Source organism: Simochromis diagramma, unplaced genomic scaffold, assembly GCF_900408965.1.
Source record: "Simochromis diagramma unplaced genomic scaffold, fSimDia1.1 OVJJ01000656.1, whole genome shotgun sequence".
NCBI lineage: Eukaryota > Metazoa > Chordata > Actinopteri > Cichliformes > Cichlidae > Simochromis > Simochromis diagramma.
In genome coordinates, this window is record NW_024387038.1 from 722,106 (window position 1) to 743,253 (window position 21,148).

Below are 21,148 nucleotides of genomic sequence, written 5' to 3' on the forward strand. Positions count from 1 at the left end.
ACTGTCTTCATAAGTGTGCAGATGGCAGAAATGACCCTTTGAAACTTCAGAGCTATTTAAATGCACAGAAAGTGGAAATAAACATGAATGCTCCAATATATCATTCCAGTATCTGTATCATCAAATATATCAGCGAGATGACAGCTGCTGATGTGAAGATCAAGTCTTCAAAATATAGTTGGAAAAGCTGAAAGACTGTTCAGTTGTTTGGGTTTGTTATTATAAATACTCACCAGCCACTTTATTTAGATAACCTGCAAATATCTAATCAGCCAATCACATGAAAACAATTCAGTACATTTAGGTTTGTAGACATGATCAAGACAACCTGCTGAAGTTCAAGCCAAGAATCTCAAAGGGGACTAAAGGTGATTTATGTTGGCCGTTGTTCACAGACAGGCTGGTCTGCTGGGTTTTTCCCACACAACCATCTCAAAGGTTTTTTAAGAGAATACGAGAAAAAGAGAAAATATCCAGTGAGCAGCAGGTGTGTGTGGGTGAAAATGTCTTCTTGATGTTAGAGTTTAGAGGAGAAAGGCTGATGGGAATGCAACAGTAACTCAAATAACCACTCATTACATCCAAAGTATGCAGAAGAGCATCTTTGAATGGACTACAGCAGCTGAAGACCACACTTAGTGCCACTCCTGTCGGCTAAGAACAGGAAACCAAAGCTACATTTAACATAGAATCACCAGAATTCGACAACAGAAGATTAGAAAAATGTTGCCTTAATTTCTGTTGTGACATTCAGATGGGAGGGTCAGAATCTGAAAGCATGGATCCATCCTGCTGTTTTATGAACAGTTCAGGCTGCTGCTGGCGTGATGGTGTGGGGGATGTTTTCTTGGCACGCTTTGGGCCTCTTAGGACTAACTGAGCATCATTCAAACACCACAGCCTACCTGAGTATTGTTGATGACCACGCCCATCCCTTTATGACCACAGTGTACACATCGTCTGATGTCTCCTTCTAGCAGGAGACCAGTAGAGCCAATCCAGTAGAGCACCGTGGGGAACAAGTGGTGGAGCAGGAGGTTCATATCATGGATGTGAAGCAGGCAAATCTGCAGCTACTGTGTGATGCCGTCATGCCGTTATGTCAGGAGGCCAAAGAGGGTCAAACATGGTAGTAGCAAGGTGTCGGTAAGAAAGTGTGCGGTGAGTGTAGAACAGCGGTCCCCAACCTTTTTTGCGCCACGGACCGGTTTATGCCCAACAATATTTTCATGGACCGGCCTTTAAGGTGTCGCAGATAAATACAACAAAATAAAACTAGTACCGGTACCTAAAAAAAGAAGATTTATTCATAACACACATGAAACGACCCAGAAAAACTGAGTAAACGATAAAAACGATAACAAAATAACGCTTAAAAACTGATAAAAACCCTGAAAACCATACATTTCACACTCGAACCTCAACTCTCGCGGCCCGGTACCAAACGACTCACGGACCGGTACTGGTCCGTGGCCCGGGGGTTGGGGACTGGTGGTGTAGAGGACAAAAAAAAAGCCAGATTGTTTTTAATTTCCAACAGTTTCTACAAGTAAAGCAGCTGTTTTTTAAGAAATAAAAACCTAAAGCTGGAAAACCTTACATGGGATCTCTTTATGAAAACCTCCAGGTTGGTTTTCTAATGAAAGAGTTCATATTTAACTTTGGTGAAACATTAGTAGGTTTCCCAGGATGGGGGGAGGTGGAGTATTTTTGGGCTGTTTTCTCAGACGTTTAAAAGGTTAAAGATTACATTCAGTGTTGACACTAATTTAGCAGGTTTATAGTTTGTTCACTGGGTTTCCAAGAGCGTGGGAGGATAAATCAACAGACTCACAGCTGGATGACCGACGAAATCCTACCTTAACAAAAGCGAGACCAAAAAAGAGAAAATCCCTCTTTGTGCTGTTTAGTGCGGCTCCAGAAACACTCATTGTGCTTGTAGCTGCTGATAAGTAAAGCACATCTAACTTTTGTTTAAACTCTTATCTCGACTCATGTTCATACACATACAAGCCTAAAGACGGAAAGAATAAAACCTTCAAACCGTGAAACAAACACGAACGATGCTTTTATTTTGTCCTGTGCATTTTCCTTTAAGCTAATACTAAAGACAATAGCAACAGTTTTTTCTCTTTACTGCGAGGTGGATATTTTCTCTTTAAGTATAAATTTTCCTCTGAGATGAGGAAGTGTGTTTGTGTGCCGCAATAAAGGCTGACATCATTAACGCCAACAGAGCCTTGAGAAAAACAAACACGCTAACTGAGCGCGCACACCTCAGGGACTCTACAGCCGGCTGCCTAATGGACCTGATAAAAACAACGCAGAGGAATCCGACACGCCGGTGCTTTTTATTTGTCCGCACTCGCTGTGTGGATGTACAGCACAAATTAACTCGTTGTGAAGCTACTTTTGAGCCATTATCTCAAGTTGCTCTGATGACGGGGAAGAGACGGTGAACACTACAGAGATGCGAGCTTGGCTTACAGTGTGTAGAAGACTAGGTGGTAGAACAGTGACGTTCATTCATAGAAATTAACAACAATTATTTATGGTTCTGGAGGAGAAGTTCAATAACAGGCTCCGCGAAAAAGACCTTTTTCTTTCTGCTCCTGCTAAATGGGAGAAAAGACCTTCATCGGGATGAATGTTTGACTACAGGAAAACCATTAAATGCACCTGCCTCTGCTTTACAGGCAGATGGGAAATGTTGTTCACAAAGTGTAAATGCACATGTGCGAAACAGGAGATATACCTGTAATAAAAAAATGTATGTCTTGGCCCTGAGAGGTCAAACACACCAGCAACTAGAAAAAACGCTGCAGAAACACACAAATCACGACTGAAGGAATTAAGAAAAGACAACAGCAGGAAGCTAATAGTAAACTTGTTTTACTGTTATATACAGCAAGAACCATGTGACATGTTGTGTTTTCTAAGGTTTTTGTCCAACTTGGGTTATGTCTTTCTTGCTTTTGTGGCTTTTTTCTATTTGCTGACATTTAATTAAGTTGCAGTGCGTTTGACCTCTCAGGGCCGCTGTGCTGTTTTCTTGAAAATAATCTTTTTAACTCCTAATAACAAACCAGACAGTATTGGAAAGGATCCTGTGTAGTAACTATGTGGTTGACTTTGTGGACGTGGACGACTGGAGAAACATGAAGTCACTCCTGTTGTACTTCTCTGAAGTCCAATACGTGGGCTGCATGCATAGTTTGTGTGGTGTAAATTACCCACCTTGACCTTTTGAAGCTGAACACAAAGAGCAAAAGGTGGATCTGACTGAAACTGAGGACACTGCACAGTCGCTGGCTAACAACTTGAAAATGAACCTTCGTTAACAATGAGTGTGCATCCCCAAAACGTTGATTCGGTTTCTCTGGACGTAGCATTTTCAGTCGGAGAAACGTTTTGTCAGTCAAACAAGTGATGAGCAGAATCAACCTTTTGGGATTTACTTACCTGGATGACTGAGCATGCATCAAGACAAATGAGTGTGCACACATTCAGCCTCCTTTTTTGACTCAAACAGGGCGATTTGACAGCATTTTATTCAGTTTTGAAACTGCTGATTGAGTCAATGAGCAAGAGATCATTCACTGGCCATCCTTTGCATACAGTCTGTAGCCCAGATATCCAGATAAGCGGCCGCAGCTGTCTCGATTGGGACTTCCTGTTCTGCCCTCTGCTCGTAGCTGTGGATACGCTTATTTAAAGCCTGTTAAAATGTGATGGGTCAGTAGCACTCGGACACAAACCGAAACTAGAAAGCTTCCTGGACCAAAGATCAACAGATTGTACAGGAAATACATGCATACGCATACAAATGTTGCTTTATTTTTAGTTTTTAATTTCTGCAAGAGCAAAAAAAATAAAGATTTAGAAATCTAGTAATTGCTAAAGACTGGAGAATTTTTTTTAAAAAAAGATGATTTTAGTAGTTTTGAGGTGGTCACTACATTTAAAAAAGTAAAAGCATGGATGTGGAATAAAACAAGCAGTGCGTTAGAAGTTAATTTGGTCCATCGCTGATCCAAAGGATGATATAAGTACACAATCCTGTTATTAAGGAGATGAGTCAGTCTCAGTGAGAAAACTCAGAATTATGCCCCTCATAAAGTGCTGTTTATGTTTGCTTGTTTTTATCCTGATTATCTTTTTTTACTTTTTGCTTATGTGTTAAAAGATTTGGATTTTCAACTGTAGGTGAACTTGGAAATTTTGGGATATTATGAAATTGAAAAAGTTCATAGGATCCTAGGAGCTCTCACTAAAAACTGTTTCGATGAGAGAAGTGATCAGGTTGAAATTCACAAACTGCGCGCTTGACTTGTAGCTGGAGGTGACGTTAAACTTGCTGAAAGGAGCACTTGCTGTGGAGAGCTGGCCGGTCAACATGAATCTAAAGCCGTTCTCCTCCTCTGCTCTGATGTTATGTGATTTGTGTTTGCTTTCCAACACCTCAAAGGCTTCTACCCTCCTCTGCTCGTCGATGCCTCTTCTCAGCTGACAGCAGCTCACATGTTCCCTTTCTGCACAAACAATAACACGTAGCTTGTGCTGATGTTACGCTCGCCGATAAAAGTTGCTCACACCGACACGTGTCTCTTTTCAAACTTCGTGCTCCGCTGTTTGTGTGCAGGTAAAGCCTCAGCTGTTATTTATCTGCCTGTGCAGAGTGTATAATCTACCTTTCTGTGTATCCTTGAACCGAGTGAAAGGATCAAAGTGAGGCGGTGACGCACTAGGCGAGCTCGGCTCTGATGGAAAGATGAGTCACTGGTTTGATTAAGCAGATCCTGTTGTCATCACGCTGCACGGGAACATTTTTTGTCTTTAATGTCTTTGTCCGTAACGTTGAGAAGCAGGGTGTACGTTCAGAAGTTCATAAAGAAAACTGCTCTTTTTGATTTCTTAAAAACAACAACAACAACAACACAAAAAACAGCCCGCCAACGAGCTTTTGTGCTCATTTGTGCTGCGCTTGTGATTTCACCTGGTAGCTGAACAGCCGCCCACTGCAATGCACAAATGATGTTGTCCGTGGGGGGAAAAGTAAAAATAAAAACATAACAGGCTGTACTGTTCGCTCCCTCAGAGGCATTTTTGGATCAAAGCTTTGGCTAAACTGTGAATGCATTCGCACACAGGCCTCAGTGTGGATTGGAGTCTGGTAGTCTATCCCGCTGTGGTGCAGCACGCCGTATGTGACATGAAACCGCCTCTGGTCTTCTGTGGTTTTCCTGCAACGTCTCAAACTCGGCGGTGAGTGGGACGTGCTAAGGGATTTTAGTGAAAAGTCAGAGAGGGAGAGATACAGTCTGACAGACCCACGGGATCGTGGTGAGCGGGTAAAAACCTAGCGACGTGCTAACAGCAACATCACCTGCTCGAAACAGGCGTATCTTAATAAACAGATGAATTTAAAAGTTGAACATTTCATGTAAAACCAATGAACTAGCCAAAAATCCAAAGGTTTAAATAAAGAGCGCACTATAAGACGAAGAGGAGCGCAGAGGGGCGAAGATGGAAAGGCGGCGGCTGAGAGGAGGAGATAAATCACCAAAGAAAGAGCTATTTTGGGGGACTCTGTTCCACCTCTTGTGCTCACACAGACACCGGGAGCCTCTCAGTCAGCCAGTCGATCAGGATTATTGGCTGCTGTGGAAGTTCCTGAGGTGTGTACGTGAGCTGTGTGGGGTTCAAGCAAACACCCACAGGTGTTCATTAGCCGAGGCCCCGAGGCCCTGGACGCTGCCCGCTGAGGCTCTAACTGCTGCGATGGCGAGGTTTAAACACCCGAGTCCCACGGTGATCACACTTATTATGAAGACGGGAGCGAAGCGGCATTCATAAACAAACGCTTAGATGTTGTGGTGAATGGCGAACGCCGAAAAGTGGCTTTAAAAATGTGTTCTGTATGTCATCTGTTCGTCACTTAAATGAACTGGTATACGTTTATTGGATGTTTTAATTGTGTAACAGAATTGGTGCGGAGGAAAATCACGAGTAGTGACTGGAGCAGTATTTTTCCATGCCCTTAGGTTGGCAAAAATCTGCCTCCTTAGGGAAACGACCACTTTCCCTTTGGCAACCAAGCTGTTATCTGGCACGTCTGCTGACACAAGAAGAGCTTCTGTGAGGATGATTTTATGTCTTATTTTCGGAGCGTTAGGTGATGGAGAATATTTTGAAAGATCTGAGCTGTTTGAACTGTCGGTCCCCAGCAGAGCAGTTTTTAACATCATCGTTAGAAACCTGCTGGGTTACTTACAGGAGCTGTGCTACTTGTGTTACTCCTGTACAATTACAGCCACTGGACTATTCATTTACAACTTTTGAATACTAGACCCTAAAAGTGAAATTACAGTTCCTTCCACTACAGTCAGGATCTGGAATTAAATAAAAATAACTTGTTTTTAGTGCTCCGAATCATCACGGGGACAAAAAGCTAGTGCTCATCACACATTTGCATAGATTTCTATGTAAAAGTTAGATCACGCCTCAGTCACACTAGACTAAAAATAGGACGGCAACTTCCTTGTGACTAGGACAGAAATGGTTTCCCCGTGAGTGTGTTTAATTTCTTTTGCATACGACAACAACAACAAGAAGTTTCACAGGTCCAGTATGCATCAGTCCTCTTTGCAACTGCTTTTGATTGCTAGACCAGGACACCCATCGAGAGGTGGGAGGCAACCTGTGGGGTCCTGTCTGCAATCACATTGGAGAAGATCTACAAATAACTGCAGAATAATTTATAAACAGCCAGATTACCAACATGAAGTTACAAGAAGTTCGAGTACTGAACTCGTTTAGTTTATAATTCTATAAACGTTCAAACAACACGCAGATCTCTCCAGGTCCAAAAACTCAGTGAGAGAAAGATAAAATCTTATGACTGTGTCCTCTTTCAACTAGCTGTCAAGTGTAGCGTTAAATCCACAAGATACACAAATTAGACACAATTTTTCAAGTACTTTTATTTTAATTTACAATACAAACAAATAGAAATCATTTGGCAGCCAAACCATGACTGAAATGGGGGCAAATAGGGAAAATAAAATTAAAACACAACTGATCAGAACAGCTTATTTATTATTTGTGATTAATCAACATTACTTGAGTGTGGTTCCAAAACCAAAGTACTGATAAAGATAGCTATAAGACCTTCGAGAGCTGGATTTGGCTTACATTTGTATGAGATTCAGTGAATAGAGACAGAAGCGTGTACTTGGTTATGGAGCTATGGTGAACACTGAGCAGCCACGGGGGAGGCTGGCGTTAAAAAAGCACTCTGTACTGCCGCCCAGCCTCAGTTAGGTCATCACCGAGCTGAGCTAACGTCACAGGCTGGACGAGAAGCGCAAAGCCTTAAAGTGGAATAAAAATTAAAAGTAAAAAGCTAAGAGGGTGAAAGCTATGATCCCTCTGAGGTTCACTCAGCAGCAGTTTGACCTTAGCTGATCTTACATTCACATTGACTAGAATAAATGGTCTTGTTTATGAAATGTTTTCACACAGTCATAACGTGCATAATAGCGACGATCAGCGAGTGAATAAGCCTCGATTAAAAGACAGCTCCTCATCCTTCATTTACGGAATATTCAGTAGATCAATTTTAGAGAGCAGTACGATTTTATAAATAACAGCAGAACAAAATATAAGGAACAAAACCATGGTGACCTCTCCTTATCCACGTGCTCGGTTCCTGTACAGCCTATGGCAGGGACTGTGTTTGCAGAAGAAACACTAGGATCCAAACATGATAAAAGCAACATGTGGTGTATCGCTAACTGTGTGTGTGTGTGTGTGTGTGTGGACGAGCACATCCAGGCTTATTGGGACTGTGCGGAGTGTTGGGTGCACTGCAGGTCAAACTCAGCGTGCACTCTGACGTCTCTTTGGTTGTGGCTTCATGCAAAACTTGCAGCTTTGGAAATGTAGCCTCCTTCACAAGGCACACATCATCTTCTGTCAGTATAACCACAGCTTAAAAAAAATATCCAAGGGTTCAAAAATATATCTTTGTTGTAAACAGAGTTTCCATTCATTCCCGTGTTCTTAGATATGAGCGTTATTCTCCAGAAGCGTGGCAACGTCTCATCGTGGTTTTGATGCTCTTTTGAGTCCTCAGAGTTTTTTATGTGGTGGGTGAGCGCATTCGCCCTTCACTCATAGTCCTCTCCTGCCGTGGCGGCCTCCAGAGCAGCGAGAGCCTCTGCCACCATCGAGTCCGTGATGCTCTGCACCTCCTGCTCCTCGTCCTCGCTCTTCGACACCGAGATCCCGCTCTCCATCGTGGAGACGTCGGGAGTCTTTGTCAGCGTGAGCTCGTCCCTCGTGCCCCCTGAGGACAAGCTGGTGTTGCTGGTTTGGATGTCCACTGACAAGACACTGCCCTCGTCCCCCGTGTCACACAGGTACTCCGGGGTCCCTCCCACACCCTCGTCTATCTCGTCTGCTGAAAGCTCTGCGCTGCTGAGCCGGTGCTCGGAGCTGGTCCACCCGTTACTCGTCGCTTGGCTTCTCTGGATCTCGTAATTCTCTACGCTGGGGTACACGGGCACCTGGCTCAGACCTTTTTCCTGCGTCATCCATTGCTGCCCCACCCCTTGTGGCTGGATGATGTAGAGCCCTCCCTCTGTCGGTGGTATACTCCCCTGACGGTGCAGTCTTTGGTTGACATGGTTGTTGTCAACTTCTAGTTTTAGTGTGCTCTCATTGGACTTGCTGTAAGCCATGTTATGAAAGCCATGCTTCTGCTTGGCCTCACCATATAGGTCTCTGTTTGGGGCCCCGCCCGGGCGGCGATGGGGCTGGTAGAGCGAGCTGCCTGTGGAGTCGCTCTTCCTCATGTCCACTGGAGCTGAGGGGTCGTAGACGTAGCTGTGAGAGAGCAAGACCAGAAAAGTCACTGCTAGAGTTACAATGATCATAGACTGCTCAAAAAAATATAACTACAACTTGATCACGAGGGTAAAGAACATGCTCAGGTAAAGTTCAGGGGTATCAGTCTTTATTGTTAGGAAGGAGAAACCACTGAAACCACTTCACCTGTAAATCACTTTGCAGAGGAAACAAGACAACCCCCAAAAGCGATCGGCACATCAATATGTATGACTGCAGGGAGGTTTGCTTTGTCTTAATGCTATGGAGGCTATACAGTCAGGCGCGGAGAGCTGGACATGACCGCAGAAGGGCATCAAACCCATCAGCAGGACCAGTGTCTGCTCCTTTGTGTAAACAGGAGCAGGAGGAGCACTGACAGAGCCTTTCTGACCAAACAGACTCCACGAGGGAGGCGTGAAGTCCCCTTTAATAGGATGTATGCTCAGATTAGCACGATACAGCTCAACTGGCTTCCCCCAACCCAGTCATGCTGGGTTATGCTGCAGGCGGCATCACGTTCGCCACGGCATCTCCAGACTCTTTCACTTCTGTGCTTGGTGTGAACCTGCTGTCGTCTGTGGAGAGCGCAGCAACCACACCTACCTGTTCAAAGCCAATCAGTCAGTCGGAAGAAAGTTGGCTTAACAGGAGTGTTGAGGGAAGCAACATGGCTTGTTTTGGACATGTCAGGGAATTAATAACACAAAGCTAACCCCTCACATTAAAAATCAATAATAATGTATAATATTTTTTTATTTAATTATTAAGGTTAGGAGCACAGGTGAAAGGATGGAAGTACTGCCTAGTCAATCAACCATTTTGAAGCCTGACAGATGAAGGCTGATGGTAAACTTGAACCAGTGTAAACAGTACAGTATCTCGCTCTGACACGAAGTGCTGTAGAAGTATTAAATATAACTTTGTACTTAGGAACAGTACTTGCGTGTACTTTAGTGAGCTACACTTTGCCGCTGGGTTTTAAATTGCTAATGTGACAAAGTAAGTGTTTTAAAGAGGTCACTGTGGGATACAGACACATGTGAGAGACATCTTTTGTAAAACTTCAACGACTAGATGTAGTGAAAACACACCCCACAGTATTTAAAATGCAAGCTCACATTCAGTGTCATTTTAACTTCTTATTTAAGCACAGATGACTTCTGACTGCTACAAACTGAAGATGAATTTCAAACTGCTAGAAGAGCGACTCCTCGGTTTTAGCCTGCGGATCACCATGGTGACAGACGTCAGTCTGACGGGGCTCCTCGGGTCAGATGCGCCGACGGCCACATACTGTACACTGACAACGACAAGGGTACTTTATTGTGCGGCCGCTGCACATTTTCAAATGCAATGTGATGTCCGGGGCGTGCATGCTCTCGATGTTTACAGAGGCTGCCTAGAGCCTCAGCGGCGGTAAGTTCTGCACTGCTCATGTAAATGTCAGATATATTATGCAGAGCGTTGTAGGAAGGAAATGTGCACAGGCCTGACTGCACTCCTCTTTTGGGTTTAAAATGTTTAGTACTCCCTTTTACTTCCAGATGTTGGTTTATGAGAGGCGAACAGTGGAAGACACACAGATGTTTAGTCTTTCTGTTTGACTGTAAGCTTAAAGCTAACCTTAGCATAAAAGAAGTGTTTCTTATACAATTAGCTTCCATTCAAATAACACATCAGGCTGAAAAGTAAAATAAAGAAATTGTTTTAGGGGAAATAATGTTGGCTTTCTAACGGTTAGCTCAGCCGGAGGATGCTACTTTAAGGTCTGTTTGTTCAGTACGAAGGTGAAGTCACAAGGCAATTAGCCTAGCTTAGCTTAAAAAGCAAAACCTAAGTTAAATAGTCAATCCGGTCGTTAAGTCTGACGTCACTAGCCGTGTCTGGGCCTAAACTCTGCTGCAGGTCCATATATCAAACGATCACTATGGCATTACTGAGAGTTGAAAAACTGTCTAAAGTCTTTCATCTTTAATAAAATGATCAGCGTTCTGCTCTACCAGGTGTAACAATTGAGTTTAACATCCAGGCATCCATGAAAACGGAATTTATGACATTTAACGGAGTTAGAAGTTAGCAGGAAGTTAGCTCGCTAGCTTCTATCTAAATACAATATAGCATGTGCTGACTGTGGGGTTTTGGAAACAAATTAAAACGTACAGCTCTGTTATCACTTCGAAGATAAATGAAGACAGAAAACTAAACAGCAGTGACGTTTGTAGGGTTACTGAAGTTGGGCTAGCTGGTATATAATGATGTGCTACGTGACCGCTAGCGACACAGCTATGTTAGCATAATATAAACAAGCTAACTTTTTTTCCACTCGATAAAAGTTAACGTGAGTGTTCTCAGTGGTCAGGAACAAATGTAATCGCATGGCAGGATGCTGTAAAAGGACCAAACTTCAGCCAGGAGAACAACTGAGATAATCCATCCACAATACGAGGTTAGTCATTCATATACTGCTGCATGGGCTGGGCTGTAGTTACGTCCTAAGGTTTTAAAAACTGAGCTTAAATAAATGATTAGTGGTAATAAAAGCTGAGGGAGGTCAACAGTGATCACTGACTGTTTTAGGAGCTTTTTGAGATTAAATAGAAGAAAATACATAACATTAAACATGTTAACAACACAAAAGCCATATTAAACGCAGACTACTTTAGGCCCGGAAGTAGGATTCGTCACGTCATCACTTAACGACCCGATTACGCCAACTTCAGAGAGAAGAGTAAACAAATTCCTCACAAATCAAAGCTGTCGCTTTAAATTAAGTATAAAGTAAATTAAATTTAACTATAATCAAATGGTTTTTTTTTGCTAATGCTAGATTTTACAAGATGCTAACTGTTAGCTAACTTCTTATATGCAAGGAAATGTATTATTATGAATTTTATTCCAAGTACATACAAATAAAGTCAAGTGTTTTAGAAAAAGGTGCTCAATTGGCTCTTTGGGACGAGTGATACCAAGTTAAACAGTGGCATTGTGACAAATCAATTTAACAAATGTCTGTTTTCAATCAGAATAATAAAATGCCGTGAAAAGTAACACCGACGCATTACATCGCCCTCATGTGTCGCTGCCTCATTTGATGTTTTTGCTGAACCTTTGCTCTCACCTGCTTTGCTATCCCTGCTGTGAAATGACTTTCACTGTGTATATCGCAGTGACACGTGTGGCCAGAGATTCGTTGATGTCGTCCCAATTCCTCAAAAGATGCTAGAGGTCAGCAAAGGTCTGAGACTAATTAAAGCTCATTTATGGCACAGTAAGTATCCCCTCGCGGACATAACGACAACCTGATACCTCCACTTTGAAGGATGTTCTTACAAGGACACGAGGCGAAGTAGTAAAAGCAGTACAAGTAAAAGACGGCTTTCTCTCACACGCTCACGCACACGCCTCGACAGGTATTACAAGTGTTGGCGAGGGTGGGGGGTTTGCGGTGGGGATGGCGTAACAGTCTGTCAGACATCGCCTGCTGCGAGCAGCTTGTGTTTTTCACGCCCATATTTTCTTCATTTCATGTGTTTTTTCCTCCACCCTGCCAGCCTCCATCTTTCACCTCTCCAGGAGCTCCTGTTCCAAAACAACCTCCTCCTCCTCGCGTCTCCTTCAGCGTCACCGTTGTGTAGCTGCAGCTCACTAATCTTCTACAGCTTCGCACTTGACTTCTCCTTCATTTCAGCATCTTCCCTCAAGCTTTTCTCACCTCCCGCCTGCTTCGTCTTAAGTTGTCATGTTCACTTGTCTCTGTTTTTTTTTTTTTTTTTTAATCTAACCCTCCTTTGGCTTCACTTTTCACTGTTCAGTATTCAACATGAGCTCAAGAAGTCCTTAGAATTAAGAAGATAACTTTCAAACGTGCAGATCGATTAAATTGCAGCATTCTGTCTTCCCTCCCAGTACGCAGACACACAAACACAAAGCCACCTGCCTACGCGGTTACAGTCACACACACGTGCGCTCACCCACTGACTTAAGCACCTCTCTCTCACCCTGCATCCTTCTCTTCTGTCTCCCCTCTCAGTGGAAAGCTGAGAAAATGAATGTTTTCCATTTCTTTTGCTCCTGGGCAGCACCGCTGCCAAGGTGAAATTTGAGGTGTACTTTCAGAAAAGTGAGAGATGCACAGGGCGTTTTACTACAGAAAAAAATAGAATTCATAAAGCTGGACAAAAAGACTTGCGGGGGACGACGACAGGACGCCTATCACCTGAGAGCAAAACTAAATAAATGACACACTGCTCAAACTTTCTGGTTTTGGTCTTTTGCTGGAGTGGACGGACCAAAAAAAATAAAATAAGAGGCAACATATTCTTTGCATACATGTTGCTCAAGTTGATTCTTCAGAGCGCTCGCTTTAGAGCCGATGACGATCATTCACAGGCAGTTCAGTGATTAGACACGTGCACAAGCACAATACTACTTTCCCTCATGTGCTACAGAAATTAAAGCTGATTGCATCTGTTCTGAAATACAATGGTGCAGAGGTGCCTATAGATTTTATGCCAGTGAAACCATTAGAGCTGTGATGAACATCCTAATCTTTTCAATGTGAGGCACTTTGTCCTCTTAAGTCAGGGGTGTCAAACTCAAACACACAGTGGGCCAAAATTCAAAACTGGAACAAAGTCGCGGGCTAACATTAATATTTATTGAAATATATTTATTCCTCCAGATATGAGAATGAATCTTTTCTTATGGACTCAAACAAGTTTTGCTGAAAAACTGAATATGGAACAAGCAAAGCTTAATACTAAACAATATATATATATTAGCTGTATAATACCAGTAGGCCAGCTCTAATAGTAATTTGTTATGGCTTTGCGGGCCAAATGTAATTAGGCTGCGGGCCAAATTTGGCCCGCGGGCCAGAGTTTGACACCTATGTCTTAAGTGGATGAGAACTTCCACCTTGCACTGTGAAGTTCAAAGGAAATACTCCAGCGAAGGGTTCGCAAAGCGTGCACGCCCAAGATACCCCGATCAAAGATTTCTCCATTCATGCCGACTCCATCCACCACAATAAGTCAGACTTGTTTGTGATTGTTCCTCTTAGATTTGATGCACCACTCCTACTGCTGATCCAGTAATCTAAAGGCCCAGCCATGCCAGCCCCCCTCCCCAATCCTGTTAATCCCAGAAATGTGACACTCCAGACAATTACAGAGGAATGCGTGCTTGTCACAAGCATTCACATATGTATCTTTTGACATGGGAAAGAAAAAAAAACAGCTGTGTAGTGGGATTATGACTCTGGTATGTGAATAGCTGTGTGCACATTCATTAATCTGCAATCAAGGCCTTGTTTCTCTGCCCTATTCTGTCTCCTCGATCACCTCACAAAGCACGGTGATGTCAAGCCCTGACAACGATGTGGTGTAGGCTTTAATGACTAGGCAGCCCGGCAAAAAATAAATTAAAAAAAATACAGTAACATGGAGGTGAAGGCTATCGGCATATCGACTCACAGTTTGTACTAAGTATCCACATGGGGCTCGCAAAGCAAACGTATTATAAATAGGCCTCTCACTATCAGCATGAAACAGACAAGAAATCATTAAGTGGCCAAGAAGACATTAGAAGTGGCAATGACAAGTGACATTGGGAAATCAACAGTGAGAGGTTGTTATTGAGGAGCTGTTTAGAGGTATATGGAGACCCATTAGAGTGAGTAAAAAATTAACACTGTATTTTTTGGACCATAAAGCGCAATAAGTGAAACAAAACAGTCAGATAAGTCAAACTTTAATCAACTCATTCTTCTTGCTTCCCCCACTTCCCTACCATTGATTCATTAATGTTGAATTCTCTCGCAGCTGCTCTATTCCCATGTTGTTGCAGTATATTAATGGCTGTCCTCGTATTGTGGATGAATTATCTCAGTTGTTCTCCTGACTGAAGTTTGGTCCGTTTACAGCATCCTGCCAAGCGATTGCATTTGTCTCTAACCATCAGGAAACCTCACATTAACTTTTGTCGAGTGGAAAGAAGTTAGCGTTCATCCTCCAGCTTCACTGTGTTTATGTTATGCTAACATAGCTGTGTCGCTAGCGGTCACGTAGCACATCATTATATACCAGCTAGTCCAACTTCAGTAACCCTACAAACGTCACTGCTGTTTAGTTTTCTGTCTTCATTTACGTTGGAAGTGGTAGCAGAGCTGTACGTTTTAATTTTTTCAGAAATCTCTCAGTCAGAACATGCTATATCATGTTTAGGTGGAAGCTAGCAAGCTAACTTCCTGCTAACTTCTAACTTTGTTGAATTTAATAAATTCTGTTTTCATAGATGCCTGGATGTTAAACTTAATTGTTACACCTGGTAAAGCAGCAACGCTGATCATTTTATTACAGATGAAATAATTTAGACCGTTTTAACTCTTTAACAGTGTTCGTTTGACTTTGGGACCTGAAGCGGACGGAGTTTTGGACCCAGATTACTCCGTGAGGCTCCTGACTACGGTAGCCGTAATGCTCTGACAATTTATCAAGCGGTGCAGCTTCGTAGCTTAGCAAGCTTACTAAAACAGTTTTTGACAGATTTTTGATCGCCGTGTATCAAGTAAAATTGGTTAAAGGTCAGTAAACACAACCAGAATTCATACATAAGGCACACCGGATTATTAGGCGCACTGTCGATTTTTGAGAAAATTAAAGGATTTTAAGTGTGCCTTATAGTGCGGAAAATACAGTATATCATATATGTGGGGGTTATTTTCTTAGCTGTTCTGCAAGAAAAGATCAGGCAATCCCCGTTCAGCTAGTGGTTACACCAAGACAGAGTGAGAAAAAAAGTGGGAGACAATTATCTGAGTGAGCATTTTATATAGCTATAAATACAGCTAAAAGTCACAGCGTGATTAACTTGTAAATAGTGATTTTTTTTAAGTGATACTGCAGTTGTGAAACCTGACTTTATAACCCCTGATGAAAACCTTGAACATTTCCAAGAATCAACCCTTTTAATAAACAGAAACAATCAGCTTTAAGATAAAATGCACCCACTGGAAAACCCTGTGCCAACACCAAACTGTCTAAAATAACATTTTGGCCTATTCCAAAATCAAAACTCCTCTTTTTACTTTAGTCAAATCATCTTTTTGGGAAGAAAAACAAATTCCTACTTGTATGAAAGTCTTTTAGTTTTGTAGCTGCATGACACTACTTATAAACCCTTAGCAAACTCAAAGTGACCCAACAGGTAAATATGGAAGTGGTGTGACATCTTTATATGGTTTTCTTGTAATTCTTTACACACAGCCCTTCCTGGTAGAGCAACCCTTCCTCTTTCTCCTCCCTCCTCCTTTTCTCCGTAACAGGAGTTCTTGAGGGAGTTCTCGATTACTGTCGGGTTTTACTGAGCATCAGTGTTGTGACAATATACAAAAAGGACGATGACTGCGTAAGACGGAGAAGTGGCGCACAAAGAAAAGAACAGAAACACAACAAGAGGAAACACTTCTCACCTTTTAATCATCCGGCAGCATTGGCACCCCATTTGGCTAGCTGTGTCGTGGAGCTGCAGAGAGACATGAACAAAGTTATCAAAGTTTAATCACACAAACACCCTTCAACTAAACTGAGCACGCAAACTCTCAGGTGTCAAAACGTGCACATATCGTTTTCACCGCAAGGAAAGGTTGCAGTTTACTATACTGGACACACACACACACACACACACACACACACACACACACACACACACACTGCTGTGGATCGGACCGTTTACCACCTCTGACATACCGTTGGGTTTAGGAACCAGAGCTTTTTCCGGGCTCTCCTGAAGATTTCACCCCGTTTTTTTGCTCTGCCCTTGCTTTTGGATGCTATTAGAACATCGGCATGAAAACTCTGTCTGCCTGAAGTGCCGATAGAGATGTTATTGCCATTCATCACTGTTGTGTGAGTGTGTTGTACCCATGTGCAGGATGAGAGTGACCTTTTCTCTCCTGGTGGTATGTTTCTTCAGGCTTTGGCATTTCATTGCCTGGATAAATAATTAATCACCGAGTCTTGAACGGGCTTGTCTGAACGCGAAGGAGAGAGGCAGAGATCGAGGGAGGTAGAGGACACCCTGTCTCTTTGGCGAGAAAAAGGAAAGGCTGCGTGGCCACCTGAGAAAACAACTTCTCTTCCTAACCTTACCTCTCTGACCTTGCTGCGCTTTATTTTTGGTTCTAGCTGACTCCTTCGATCAGAATAAGCTCCACGAGTGTAATGTGGTGACAGAAATTATAGGGTGACACTGGCGCAGAGACACATTGTCAACAAGGAATTAATTATAGGGGATAATGTCTTTGTCATTGCTGAAGAGAAAATTGTACACCATATCATGATGTTAGGGGGTAGCATAAAAACACTGCTGGACTTCATTTAAACGATCTGTCTGGTGTTATAAATAGCAGGCGACAGGCTGGAGACCTGTCCGGGGTCTCCCCCGCCTCCCTATGATAGCTGGGATAGACTCTAGCGCCATCCCGGGACCCTGAATTGGATAAGTGGAAGAGAATGGATGGATGGATGTTCCTGTTCAACTTGGAAAACTGAGTAATTTTTGTAAACACAGAAAAAAAAAGATAAATAATTTAACATGTACAGTAGATGCAGTTCATATAATTGGACTTAGATGGAAGTAAACTTAAATGAGTTGGTGGGATTCAGCTAAATAAGTTGGAAATAGGCCTCATTGAAGCAACCACTTGATCCACTTTTACTGCTGTGATGGCAGCAATTCAAGGTTCCTGTTCTCAGCATTACTATGTGATAACATAGTATAACATAAATGATTACTCATCAACTCCAGGGATATCATTATTCATTATGTATTCAACGCCAAAACATTCTGCTATTCTTAGAGGAAACATCCCTGAACGGGAAACCATAAAAAGATTTGGCATGAGGTCACCTGGCTAGGAGTTAGGCCCAGACTGGCAATTGTTTCTGACCTCAAAGTCTATCGTTCAACGGTTTGCAAAATAACTGCAATCTTAATAATGAACGCAGAGACACCGCCAACACTTTGCAATCAGTCTGTGCCGATGAGCACAACTCATCTGCAACACGCCTCTTTACAACAGGAGACTCGACTTAGCCGGTTGCCAACTGGTTGTATTCTGGTTGTGGTTTCAGATGCTGACGTCATTATGCTGTTCATTATAGATTCACAGATACCTTTGTGTAACTTTTACTTTCACTATAAAGATTTTGCATCTTTGCTCAGGTAAATCTAAAGAGCGCGTGGGTGTTTGGGCTTTTAGTGATGGAGAAAAATGGGTGGTGCTGGATTTATAACCCAAGACAAAACCAGAGCATCGCTGTGAAATTAAATGCAGCACAGTAGTTTTAGTTTTACCTTAGTTATCTTGTTTTTATACATTAAAAGAAAGCTGAAAATAAAATCCGACTAATCACTCAGCCCTAGTAGACGACCAACCTACAACAAGCATCACACTGGGATCAATTTATTGTTGTGCTGCGGTCATTTTATGATTTGTTCACCATTAGAAACCAGCATGGAACACATGAACGTGCCACCGCTCGGGCAATCTGTACCCATTACTCCTGAGTATTTTTAAGCTGCAGTAAGACCAGGCTTGTATGATGTAAAAGGTCTCAGGTGCTGTGGGACTCGATACATCTTTGTTCATAGTCCTGAAAGAAATGAGCCAAGACCTCAGGTGGACTCTGTTTGGAGTATTGCTTTGAAAAATGCTTGTGGGACCGGCAAATTTGCTTCTCGTGTTGGATCGATTGAAGAAAAGCAAACAAGGGTGTGTTGATTTATATAATGGTACAAGCCGCCAGACAAGCAAGGCTATCACTCCATCACGGCTGGGTCACTCCTTTTTTTCATTCCCCCACCCCGTTTTTTAAGCATGCAAGCCAGCATTATTTGTGGAAAAGCAACAAAGCATGACTTAGCTCTCCCAAGACGTCTAATTATCCTCCTACAGGTCTGCTGCTGTGTGCAAAGACATATAAAGAATCCAGAGCCAGAGGTGGGTGTACGCACTGAGCACGCAGGAAAAAAAACAACAAAAACCTCAGCATGCACACAGAATCAATCTCGGTAGCACGCTCTCATCTCAGAGTGGCCTCTGTCCTCTTCTCTCACGATTTGAGGTGGGCTTGACTTTAACATGGCTGAAGCCATCTCCTCAGCAGCAATTCATCTACATTTTCATGGGGACCTCTGACAAATTCACAGCTACTTATGAGAAAGCCAAGGGGGTGCAAAACGCTGAGAGCAATTCATAGCGGCAGAGAGGCCCAGCGGTTTGACAGGCTGCGCTTTAAATAGAGGACTCTGTTTCACACACTGTTGCTCTGGCGAGCACCCGCCCTGCCGAAGTGTCCCTTATCTTCTGAAAGGGAGTGAGAGAAGAGGTAATTTCCCAGTGGGTTTCAGGAACTATCGCATTAATGGAGAGCCGAAGTCACTAGGAACCGACTTTTACAATTACAAGTCACATTCAGGCAGGTCAATAATCATCTGACAAGCTCCTGCTCTCAACCCTCCGATCGCTCAGGCTGCTGGATGTGCAGCCTTCTCCCTCCTCCTCCTCCTGTTTTCTTGTTGTGCCGTGGCATTTCTTTCCTTGTGCATTATGTATATTCCACATCTCAGAGACTTGTGTCTGCTGATTTCTGCTCTGTATGCCCTCGAGGATGTTTTAATGTGCTGCAGTCTTGCAGGCTGCTGAGACTCTTTGGGGAGCATCCTCAAACTCGGGGCCTCCTCTGCCAAATACTGTATCTGTGCAATAAGTGGTCCTAAACCCTTTTGCATAATTGCATCTGTCTGAATTGTTAGAAATTCATTATGTCTATGAATAACTTTAGCACATTCTTGGCACCTCGTTTTCACTCCAGATTAAAAACAACAAAAAAAACACAACAATGTGGGAGCACATGGATTATCAAGTGCTGTGACAGTGGACTAATTAAGGTAATTACTAACTTCAATTTGACTCACTCCTCTGTGTTTTTCTGTATTAAAAAAAATAAAAGCCACATGTGGTAAAATGAAGATTTCAAACATATTTCAGTCAAAAGATCTTTTTTTTAACTGAACAAACAACAAGTGTTACCATCCCATGGCTTTGCGCCGTTTCGCATTCTTGTTTGACATTACTGAGTCTCTGATTACTGTTTTACTTCACGGTTACTCTAATGATGAAGGTGTGGTTTAAACATTCACCTAGTACGTAAAAAAGAAAAAGAAAAAGCCAGATCACATGTCTCGGGTTGTGTCAGGAGGGACCTGCTGTGGTGACCCCACAGTGACTAAAATGTAAAGTGTTTTATATTTTATATACATGTGGTATATATTTTTCCATTAGCTGTAAACAATTTTGCAGTGATTTTGTTGTTCTATTGACACATGGCGATAAACCAGAACACTTACTTCTGTGCAATATAACACATTTACACACAGGCTAAGCTTTAAGTTTTTATATTTACTCTTTGCTTTTTCTCAGACAGTCAAACAGCACTGAGCCTGTGTTAACTTTACATGTTGATGTTGGTAACCAGCTTCGAGTTTTTGCCTTTTGCTGTTTAATAACAGGGGTTAATTATGGCGTCTTGTTTACATCGTGTTTTTTTGTATATTCTGGCCCAACCCTGTACAAACAGAAGGATAATTCAAGCAGATAATCCCATTTGAGAAACTGAAACATGTATTTTTTCTTCTTCTTTACCTTTATCGGTCACGATGTTTATGGTTTTGTTCCCCGACTGTCCAAAAGAGAAGCGTCACATATTATCTACTATATCTGACATTTCCCTACAACTGTGTTTATACACAGAGGGCTAATGTTTTATCGCTAGACAAAATCTGCTTACGCCAAATATTTGAATATGAGCAAGGCAAAGTCTCCAAACAGAGCATTTAATGCTAATACTGCTGATACTTGCTGCATGCTAAACTTTTTGTACAATTGCATAACTTAATTCTGCTTTTTTGATCTGCTGCTCAAAAGATAATAATTTCCATTAAGTGCAATATTAAATTCACCACAAAGACAAGACAGCACAAGATCTCAAAAATATTTAGCCCTGCAGTCGATCTCATGACTTTCCCTCTCATGTGTCAAATCATGGGAATTAGAAAAGGTTAGGAAAACCTGAGAGCGTGATGCATGCCACACTATTTTTATGAGTATTATTTTCAGTCCAAATATTTTTAATACTCCTATAGTTTGGTAACCTAGAATCAAATATCCCACAATTACTCTGGTTTTGAGATG

The 21,148-nt window shown here is 42.4% G+C and overlaps 1 protein-coding gene across 1 annotated transcript in view; it reads right to left on the reverse strand.

Annotated features, from left to right (window-relative positions):
- Positions 1-6,958: 6,958 nt before the first annotated feature.
- Positions 6,959-21,148, reverse strand: part of zgc:194930 (uncharacterized protein LOC557813 homolog) — a 28,183-nt gene continuing 13,993 nt past the window's right edge. Inside the window, exons 2-3 of the mRNA XM_040043497.1 lie at positions 16,364-16,416; positions 6,959-8,889 (exon numbers count right to left, since the gene is read on the reverse strand). Of these exons, the coding sequence (XP_039899431.1) occupies positions 8,172-8,889; positions 16,364-16,395 (750 nt within the window). The 5' untranslated portion in view covers positions 16,396-16,416 and the 3' untranslated portion in view covers positions 6,959-8,171. The remainder of the gene's footprint in view (positions 8,890-16,363; positions 16,417-21,148) is intronic.